Source organism: Poecilia formosa, unplaced genomic scaffold (assembly GCF_000485575.1).
Source record: "Poecilia formosa unplaced genomic scaffold, Poecilia_formosa-5.1.2 Scaffold521, whole genome shotgun sequence".
NCBI lineage: Eukaryota > Metazoa > Chordata > Actinopteri > Cyprinodontiformes > Poeciliidae > Poecilia > Poecilia formosa.
The window spans coordinates 157,817-168,625 of record NW_006800460.1 but is presented as its reverse complement, the minus strand read 5'-3'; the positions used below and the strand labels follow the sequence as shown (position 1 = coordinate 168,625).

Here is a 10,809-nt window from a genome sequence, read left to right as displayed (position 1 = left end):
TAAGCCACACCCACAACCTTCTGACCAATCACAGCTCGCCTCTCGGAGCTCAGTACCGGAGGGAATGGCGTAGCATGGTTTAGCTATAGCTTAGCTTCTTGTAATAGCAGTGTTTCAGAAGTTCTTCTCCATTTTGTGAACTTTGAACTCGGTGAAGCTCGTGTCCAGCACAGTTTTCTTCCCGGGAATTCAGGTAAAAACCAAAAAGAGTCCAAATATTTTCTTCAACGAAGACGGAATCGCTTGTGGTTTCCTGTTTTTTGCGTTACTTTAGGCGCCTGCGTACGTTCCTGTACCGTCTCCATGGCGACGCCAAACCGTACGTAGTTACAAAATGAAGGATTTTTTAAAAATTTAACAAAAATAAATAAATGAATAAATAAAAAAAATGAATAAATAAAAATCATCCCTGCGACAGACTGGCGACCTGTCCAAGGTGACCCGCCTCTCGTCTGGAACATTAGCTGGAGAGGCACCAGCAACCCCCCCGACCCACTAAGGGACAAGGGTGACAGAAAATGGATGAAAAAAATAAATAAATTTTGGAGGGTTTTAAAATCAACTCTGAATTATAATCAATGAGAATCGCGATTCTTAAGTGCAGGGCGGCGCTACAGAGACGGTTTCTCCTCCAGACAGTTGCTGTGGAAAATCAGCTGCTCTGCTGGAAAACAAAAACAGAATATGTACTTTATTTAATTTCCTCTAAATTTATATGTTTCTGCTTTTCTGACGCTGTGAGCCTGAAACTGAAGTCAGATTCTTTGAGAACTAAAACTGAATTTGATGTTGCTTTTCATAGGATTAATTGCTAAATTGTTGGCTTTAGATTGGAATATCTTTGAGTTGAGGTCATTTATCTCTGCAGGTTTTGTAAGGAGAGCTGCCTGAAGGATTTGGTTTAACGTTGAGCCTGTGCAGGCGTTGATGTGCTGAGTCGAGCTGAAAGCTTCATCCAGTTGGTTTTCTCTCACCGACCTTGTCAGGATGGAAGGAAGCAGATAAAAATTATTTATTTTTTTCTTGCTTAAGCTTGATTTACAGCTCGGTGAACTGCTCTAACATTGCTGGAAGTTGCAGGAAATGAGATATATTTTATTTCATTTGGTTGCATCACTGTTGCTGCTGCTTGTGATGACAATCTGCACAACCAAGAACAATAATCCCCCCTGGATTTAGATTTCCATCTCATTTAGAGCTAAAAATGCAGCTTGAAAGTAAAATGAGGCGCTTCAACTTAAATTAGAACCAGAATATCCAGTTATTGATGTTTATTACAGTTTTATCAGTTTGCAGGAGGTTGATCTGCAGATTTGGAGAGGATTGAGCTGCAGAGATGCATCGTTGTGTTTCTGAGTCAACCGTTGCTTTGTACCTGCAACCTGGCGCTAAAGCTGCGGTTCTGACCGGGCCAGAAGTATTCAGACCCGATGCAGCCGCTGCTGCAGTTCTGGTGGTTCTGTAGGAATGTTTGTGATGATTAAAGCATCATCCACATTTCCTGGGAAACTCTGAAAATAAACCGATTTTTACTCCATCGTCTCACTGACTGCAACGTTTAGTGGAGCTGCCAGCGATTGCTTTGGGAAATTTAATTTACTATTAAAGGCCAGTTATTATTGGAAACCATAATATGATTTATCAGCATCAGTTCATATTACTTTGTTTATAATTTACAAAACTGAAAAGAGACAAAGCTTTGAATTTCACAACACAAAAATAACCAGAGCAAGAAAACAAACTTCAGTCATGAGCAGAAAATCTCAGTAACCTTGAATTGTTACTATTATTATTATTATTATGATGATTATGATTATGAAAGGGTCCTTCAGAGGATCTGATTGTCTGCACAGAAACTGTTTCTGATGACTAGAAGCCGGTTTCAGGTTTCGTTAAAATGATTGATCCTTTATTGACCCTGAAGGGAAACTAGATGTTTTTGTATCATTTAATTACAGAGTTACTGTAGATGATGATGACTGTGGGCAGGAAGGATCTCCTGTAGCAGTCTGTATTACAACGTGTTTGAAGAAGCCTCTGACTGTTTCTCTACGCTTTATGAATTGGATGGTCATAGTTGCTCATAATTTTATTAATTTTGTTTGTTTCTCCAGTTGTTCAGCTAAATACCGACGTATTTATTTTCCTCAACCAGCTCCACTTCTTCTCCCATGATGGAGATCAGGTTTGACCTTTGACCCATTTTAGGGTCGGAAACAATTTATCATTCAAAAAACAATTTTTCTATTAAAACAATGTAGAGATTCTGATTAAATTATGACAGAAAAAGAGTTAGATCAGTTTGTATTTAAAATCAGTTTGTGGATAAAATTCTGTAATTTAAATGACCAGTGTTAGCTTAGCTGCCCAGCTTTTCCTTTAAATAAAAAACATAAAAATATTATTAAGAATACATAGCCAACATACAGATTTAATCATATTTTCAAATGTATTCATCCTGTGGAACAAAGTGGGGAAAAATAACAAAAACAACACATTTAATTGTAAACATTTAGTTTTTTTATTTACCATTAATAACTGAAATTTATCATGGCAACAAAAAACCTAAATTCTATTAAGAAATATTCTTGGTAAATGATAAAAGTTACGATAATTGCCCAACATCGGGTTGTTCAGGGACAGCAGAACCTAAACAAACTCGTTTCCTCTGATCTGTTTAACATTCAGAGCTGCACCCAATAAACTGAAATGGTGTTTAAATATTTATTTATTTGAGTTTTTTCTGGGCCGTTTGGCTGTAAATTGGCCTCTGGAGCGTCGTTCTGCCTCTACCGGCTGCTCACCTGAACAACGGCGGTTCAGCCAGTTTATTGCAAATGAAGACGACTTGTGAGCGCAGAGAATCCTGCAGAGATGCAGGGAAATAAAGACAAACGCAGTAATTACTGTGGCTACGCTAGCTGCTGCCTTCCTCCTGGGACCTTGTTCTCTGTAATATTTGCCTCCTTCAAACCTTTTGCTAACCTTTACACCCTGAGCTTTCAGACTAAACATTTATCTGCTGAACACACACACCGCTTCCCGCTCTGCAGTTTCTGTATTTCTGCTTCTGAGGGACGAGTTTCCCTTCAGTTCCTGATCCGATCCTCACCGATTGGGTTGCAGATGCAGAAAGTTTGACCTGCAGATTGAAAAATCTGCAAAATGTGGCAAATCATTCCACTCGATTAATCGTCAGAATAGCCAATTAATCAATAACTAAAATAATCATTGCTTGCAGCCCTGCAGTGCAGACGTTGTGAAATCCCTGATTTTAAAGGTGAGCGATCCCGTTTTGTTTTTATTTTCTGTTTGCAAACAAAAACACAATGTGAAATCAAACCGCACCAAACAGATGAAATCAGTTTTTTGTCTGAACCAAAGTCGTTCCTGGTGTGAATTCACCCTGGAGAGCAGCGTCGGGGACCGCACTGGCAGATTATCATAACTATTTAAGGAATATTAAGGAATTATTGACTTAAAACAAGCTCCTTTCTGACAAGTTACTGATAAGTTAGTTTCGTCTCATTTCAAGTGGACTGAGATCCAGACCAGAATACTTGGTGATATTTTGTGTTTTGCAGTGCAGCTGTCTAGGAGAACCTCCTCAGATGTTCCTATAGAGTTGGATTTTTACGTTGGGATGTAAATAAAACTCCTGCCATCATGTCAGCTGTTTTCACCACAGATCAACTGAATCCACCGTGGATCAGGAATCAGCCCATAATTCCTGGGTTGTGATTGATATTCAGCGGAGAACTGAGGTTGACACAGCAAACCTAACGAGGTGAAAACATTTGGCTTGTTCGTCCCGGCTGCGGCTGTTTCTGTGCTGAATAATGGAGAAGCCCGGCCCATTACATCAGCTGAAAGCCTCTTTGTCGTATCAGAGCCATCAATAATTCAGTAAAATGTGTTAATTCGCCGCATCGTAATCTGAGAGAGCAACTGTATGTTCTGGATTGTTTGGTTCAGAGAAGCGTTTAGTTCTGAATAAACGATTCCCTGCTGAACAAACGGAGGAGTTCCTGGTTAAAGTAACGCTCCACTAGCAGCGTGTGTTCCTCCCTCTGGACCCAAAGCTTCCCGTCGCAGCAGAGACGATGCAGCAGCTTGAACCGAACCTCTGATGGTTCGGTTCAAGATTGGATGAAATCCTCTGGACAGATTTCATCCAATCATGACGCTGCAAATGGTCTTTATAACAGTTGCACTAAACATGTTTCATATCATAAGAAGAGTCTTACAATTATTCCCAATCAGCTGATGTATTTATTTTTTATTCCTTGTGATCTTCCAGTCCATTGTGCAGTAACATGTGGGGGAAGGGCACGTTTCTACTTTCAACTTCTTTAAAGTTGCATATGATTCACCATGGCAACCATTCAGCTGCTAAACGCCTGGGTGGACCTAGCCCCGCCTTCGAGGCGCAGCTCCTCCCCCACTCAGATCCTTCAGACTAGCCAGCAGCAATTAGCAAACAGCTGCTGAGCTCCTCATAGGAGCTGCTGCTCAGAGCGACGCTGGTAGAAATGTTAAAGGGTTAATAGAGGAGCCATGTTGGGATGACTTCCTGGAGGCGGAGCTTCAGGAAGAGCAGGAGCTTTTAAAGAGACAGAGGCCCAATTTCAAGACATTAAATCAGAAAGTCAAATTTATTTTAAGTCATATTTGATGTGTTTAACATTTTATAACTGATGTTATAAAGTATAACTGTGCCTGGAAAACATGCTACTGCCCCTTTAAGAAGATTCATCCCATCCAAATTAACCGACACGATGATATTACATAATCATTAAAATGAAAACCTTTGACTAGGCTCTTGAAGGTCACGTTTCCTTAAGGAGACATTTAATTAAACCTCCTGTGTTTGAGATGTAGCGCTCTCTGGTGGCGTTTGGTGTTTTGAGATTATTCTCTTCATTTTCTAGAAAAAAAAAATGTATTTGGAATATACACCCATAAAACACTTAATACTATCCCTTTAAACAAACATGATTTACTGTAATATTTACTGTAAGGCTGATGAATGCTCCACTATTAGCAGATGATGGATGAATCATACTGGGACCCAAGCTGTGGTATTCAGTGGTTTACTGCATTACTACTGGAAAAACTAGACAAAACTATTTTCCTTTTGTTTTATTATGTAGCTCAACAATTTCCTGACATTTTCAGTCATTTTTGACATAAAGCTAAAGCATTTTATGGCAGCTGAAGGTAACGGTTTCTGTAAAACACATAACACTGCCCCTTTAATGGAGTGATGATTGATTTTAAAGGTCCAGCAGCTAAAATTACCTGAACACTGGACCGGATCGGTAGAATCAGAGTGTGTGTGTGTGTGTGTGTGTGTGTGTGTGTGTGTGTGTGTGTGTGTTCTGGTGTCAGTAAAAACACACAGTAATGGTTTCCGGCCCGGGAAGCGCCTGGGCCGCCGCCGTTCTGATAACGGTTCTCTGAGAGCTCGTCATGCTGGACTCGCCGGCTTCCTGCCAGCCGCCGCTTCTCCTTTTGTTGGCGGTGAAAAGAGTTTGATAAGCAGGGCAGCCGAGTCCGGCCGCGCCGCGCCGGGGGGTGGAGCCAGACAGAGGCGGTTAAATTTAACCGGCGCCGCTGTGATTGATTCGATGGCGCTATGAGACGACCGCCGTCTCCGTGTCCTGCTCCCACATTTACATTTCACCTCAGATAATCAGGACTTCAGAGCCACCGGCCGTTTCCTGGGCTTCACCTGCTGCTGCTTGGAAAACATAAAACTCTGAACAACTTTCAGCACTTTATTTATTCCCAGCACAAAGAGACGCTTTTCCGCCTGTGGATTGTTCACCAAATATTCAGCAAAGAAAGTTAAAAAAAATCAACATTCATCAAGCAGAACCTGATGAATAAAAGACATTTACCTCAGCAGAAACAGAACTTTTCTTTTCACCATGACAAAGTCAGCTGGACGGTAAATCTGGGGTGATTAACACCGGAGCTGGAAAACATTTTGAATATCCCCCCAAAAAAAAAGAAATATGAAGTGTCTGTAAACAAAACTGTCCTTCAAAAGCAGGTCTAGTTGCTGCTTCTACCATAGAAATGAACTCGTTTGAACGGCTTTGTCTCAAACTGGAAACCTAATTCAGTCCGTTTGGGGAGAAGATGAGGGATTTTAAACGTTGCATTTTGTTTACAGCTTTCTGAGACTTTCCTGTTTCTTCAGGGAGAACGAAGTCCTGAAGGTCCAGCTGAAGAAGTATGTCGGCGCCGTTCAGATGCTCAAGAGAGAAGGGAGCCAAGGCAATGACGGTAAGACGCTTTCTACTCCTCCTTCCTCCATGTCTCCCCGACCAGAAATCAGATGTTTGGTCCGGTTCGCTTCCAGAAAATCCCACAGATAAACGCAGAATAAATGAACTTTCAACTCATCAGTTCAGTCACAGGATTTTCAGTAATCCGTTTGTGAAGCTACACTGTCAAAAATGAATATTTAGTTTGAAGCTAAATATTTACCTCGGAGCAAAACATTTGGTTAAAATGTTAATTCACTTTCTGATAACCAGAAGTGGACTACCAAAGTAAAAGCCTGGTCTTCCAAACCTCTTCAACTCCTGCTTTAAATCGCTGAACATTTGACTAGCTCAGTGCTAACTAAGCTAACTATTTAGCTAGCTCAGTGCTAACTAAGCTAATTATTTGGCTAGCTCAATGCTAACTAAGCTAATTATTTGGCTAGCTCAGTGCTAACTAAGCTAACTATTTAGCTAGCTCAGCACTAAGCTAAGTATTTAGCTAGCTCAGTGCTAACTAAGCTAACTATTTAGCTAGCTCAGAGCTAACTAAGCTAACTATTTAGCTAGCTCAGCGCTAACTAAGCTAACTATTTGGCTAGCTCAGTGCTAACTAAGCTAACTATTTAGCTAGCTCAGCGCTAACTAAGCTAAGTATTTAGCTAGCTCAGCGCTAACTAAGCTAATTATTTAGCTAGCTCAGCGCTAACTAAGCTAATTATTTAGCTAGCTCAGTGCTAAGTAAGCTAACTATTTAGCTAGCTCAGAGCTAACTAAGCTAATTATTTTGCTAGCTCAGTGCTAAGTAAGCTAACTATTTGGCTAGCTCAGCACTAACTATTTAGCTAGCTCAGTGCTAAGTAAGCTAACTATTTGGCTAGCTCAGCGCTAACTAAGCTAACTATTTGGCTAGCTCAGGGCTAACTAAGCTAATTATTTAGCTAGCTCAGTGCTAAGTAAGCCAACTATTTGGCTAGCTCAGCGCTAACTACTTAGCTATATGAGGTAAATATTTAGTTTGGAGATGCATATTTACCTGTTCAGCTAAATATTTAGCTGTACAGGTAAATATGTGGCTAAATGACTCAAATCAAAATGTTTAGCTAGCTGATAGCTAATTACTTAGTTTTAAACATTTAGCTTACTAATTAATTATTTTTCTTGAAACTTTGACATTTAAAAATGAATAAATTACATGGTGAAAATGCGGCTGTTTTCGGCCAAACATCTGAAGTTATTTCTGCGCAGCAGTGATTCCTCTCAGCCTGACGGCCGTCGGCCTTGAAGTGCTGCTGAGATTCGACTTTGACTTTGTGTTTGCGTTGCCGGGGGACAGAAGCGCTGCTCCGTGTGAAGAGCAGTAAGATAAGCCGCTGCTTTTAAAGGGGGGAAATAAAACGAACACGGCAGATTACAACGGGACACATAATAGTTAATTGCATTTTGGGGGAGCGAAGGGAGAGCGGTTATCGCTGTCGCTTCAAGGGTTTATGTGTTTGTGAGCTGCTTTTTTGTCTGTTTTTGTGAAAGCGCAGTAATGAGCTCTGCAGACCTTTGTCATGTTAATGTGTTTTTTATGTCTATAAATCCTTCTATTATTGCACAGCAATATCAGCTGCCTACAAATTTCCAAAAGAAATATTGGCTTTGGTCACTTGTGTTGTTTTTCACCTGGTTAATGGAGTTTCTGTCGGAGGGAAACGGTTCAGGCTGGAAAACTTTGGAAATATTTTTATAAACATTAAAGAAACGGTTCTGGATTTTTGATTTGGTCTCTTCTGGTTTTTATTCAGGATCAGTCGGTTCTCTGAAGGGAACCAACCTTTCTGTCCAGCCCCAATAAAGTCCAGTAAAGATGTTTTCTTTGGGTTTAAATTATAGATATTTTGGTAAATTTTCTTCTCTACTGTCAGTCTGTGTTTCACACAGGAAGGTTATTGATGGTGCACCACCTCCAGCCTCCATTTCCTGTGTAAATAGTCAACTTCTCTGCAAAAATAGAAAAGAAAAAGTAAATCCTAATGTCAGCGTCCACATTTCTAATGAAGCTCCTGAAACTGGAAAAAGATGAACTCTGCTCCAAGAACCTGAAGAAAAGATTAAAAACTACAAATATATTTATTGTCCAGCTCATACGGCTGTTTATTCAATAATTTAGCAGCAGAAATGGGTTTTAAATTGAAATGTTGCTCATTTTGTCAATAGGTTTTGATTAAAAAAGGCCTCATAATTGAAACGATTCTAACTTTTTAATCAGTTCCCACCAGTAATGAAATGAATTTTAATCCAATTAATCAATCAATCAAATTTTATTTAGCACATTTCAGCAGCAAGGCATTTCAAAGTGCTTTACATAATTACAATAAAAACATCCAGGCATCTTTATATTAAAAAACTCAGTTAAAAAACACAAAATCTTTTTTTGTGTCTAGTTTCTGGTGCAACTACCTCAGTTCAACTTTAAAAGGAAAAAAATGAACTTACAGGGAAGTTTTCAGCAAGATGAAGGATTTTAAGTTATCAATCCTCTAATATTGATGGAAAATATTCTCACTATAACAAGACATGTTTTCATGTTATAAGTTAAATAATCAGTTAAGTTTAATGTTTTATCAATATTAAGGAATTGTGGGCATAAAACAAACAAAAAGTAACTTGTAAGTTAGTTTAGTTGTATTTCTGGTGAACTAAGATATTTACACTAAAAACTAAACATATACGCTCCGTAGTATTTAATGTTTCTGCAGTGCAGAACCAGAACCTCCTGTGTGTCCCATTGGACCCGGGTCGGTTTGGTGAGGATCAGGAGCGATCGGACTGGCACCAGTAAAAATCAGGAAACCAGTGGGACCTGTGTGGATCTGTGGGTTGTTCTGGTTTTCCTCTGTCGTAACGTCTCTCAGCGGCGTCTCAGTGATTCCTGCCTCCGTCTTCTCCTGCTAATGATGGGCCTCTGTCCATCGTGCTTTGATGCTGACTGCCACGCTGACTGTGTGTGTGTGTGTGTGTGTGTGTGTGTGTGTGTGAGCAGACATCATGCAGAGCGATGTTTTCCTCGGTGCTGCCCTGCGATCGGTGCGCTGAGGAGCGCTGGAGCGATCGCATCTGCAGCGCCGTCAGAACCGCTCAGACGGCTCTCTGCTCCCTTCGCTCCCAGAACGGACATAATTACTGTTTCTGTGTGAGAGGAAGTCTCTGCGTCTCTCTGCTCTTATAGCAGCTGGTTTGTTGATTGTAATTGATATTCCTGTTTGACCGTCTGCGTGTGAGCTTCACGCGTCGAGATTTCATGACGTCTTCATTCGCTGCTCTGTGACTTCAAGCATTTTTATTTTGGCACAATGTTTAGAAAATCAATCAGGTTTATTTTTGTGGCTCATTTGAGAAACTGAGTTCTTTACATCGTAAACACACTGAACTATAGAAACAGCAAACAGAAAAAGCAGTAAACGTCATATTTTCATCAGAATGTTGATCAAAGTTTCATTAATGGTTCAAAATCGGCTGTAATCAGGATTTTAGTCTGGATTTTAAGGAGCTCAGAGTTTTGGCTGTTTTTCAGTTTGCTGGAAGTTTGTTCCAGATCTGTGGTGCATAGAAGCTGAAAGCTGCTTACCCATGTTTGGTTCTGGTTCTGGATGCAGAGCAGAACCAGAACTAACGGGTCGATCCAGCAGCAGATCTTTAATCCGTTCAGTGATTTATAAATGAGCAGCAGTTTAAAGTCTCTGAGAGAAGGAATGTAGAACCGGGTGGTTTTAGTCAGACCAGCAGCAGCAGCAGCATTCTGGACCAGCTGCAGCTGAAATTCTCTGCTGTGTTCGGAGATGAGAGCTGCTGCTGCGTGGAAACATGGCTTCCCTGTTGCTAATGCCCTCCAAAGGAAAGCTGTTTGTCTCCACGGTGATGGTGTTTCAAAGCCGCGGTGCCGTAGCTGCATGGTGGCGTGTCACCGCGGTGGTGTCCGATGGCGGCTCCTCTGGGAGTCGCTTCCTAACAGGAAACACCAGATCTCGGCAGATTGCTCTGCTCAGAATCGGCTGCAGCGCTCCAGATGAGACGGAGCAAAATGGACCTAGCCCCGCCTCCAGCCGCAGCTCCTCCCCCACTCTGCTCCTCCAGACTAGCCAGCAGCAATTAGCAACCAGCTGAGCTCATCATAGGAGCTGCTGCTCAGAGCAGCGCTGGTAAAAACGTTAAAGGGTTAAAGAGGAGCCATGTTGGGACGACTTCCTGGAGGCGGAGCTTCAGGAAGGGGAGGAGCTTTTAAATCAGGTCATATTTAATATTTTTAGTATGTTTATAACAACTGAAGGCAACATAGTTACTTGATTATGCCATAAAATGGAACTATGTGCCTAGAAAACACAGAACAGTGTTAAAGTTGTTGTTTTGTTTTGGTTGTTTTATGAGACTCTGCATGGAAATTAGCATTTTTCTTAATCTGTCATATTTATGGCAATGTATTTTCGTAAATGTCTTTTTATTGAATAGAAGCTCGACAGGAATTAGGGCAGTGAATGACCCGGGAATC

The 10,809-nt window shown here is 40.9% G+C and overlaps 1 protein-coding gene and 1 long non-coding RNA gene across 3 annotated transcripts in view; both read left to right on the top strand.

Annotated features, from left to right (window-relative positions):
• Positions 1–10,809, top strand: part of snx29 (sorting nexin 29) — a 42,523-nt gene that overhangs the window by 20,730 nt on the left and 10,984 nt on the right. The window contains exons 14-15 of one of the 2 annotated variants that reach the window (XM_016664869.1): positions 6,209–6,294; positions 8,189–8,408. In XM_016664869.1, coding sequence (XP_016520355.1) covers positions 6,209–6,294; positions 8,189–8,346 — 244 coding nt within the window. In that variant the 3' untranslated portion in view covers positions 8,347–8,408. Of the gene's footprint in view, positions 1–6,208; positions 6,295–8,188; positions 8,409–10,809 lie in introns of those variants that run through there. The other variant, XM_016664870.1, reaches the window with a different exon arrangement.
• LOC107834116 (uncharacterized) lies at positions 42–1,238 on the top strand. Its single transcript, XR_001659898.1, has 2 exons — positions 42–193; positions 869–1,238. It is a non-coding gene; the product is annotated as an uncharacterized LOC107834116 (long non-coding RNA).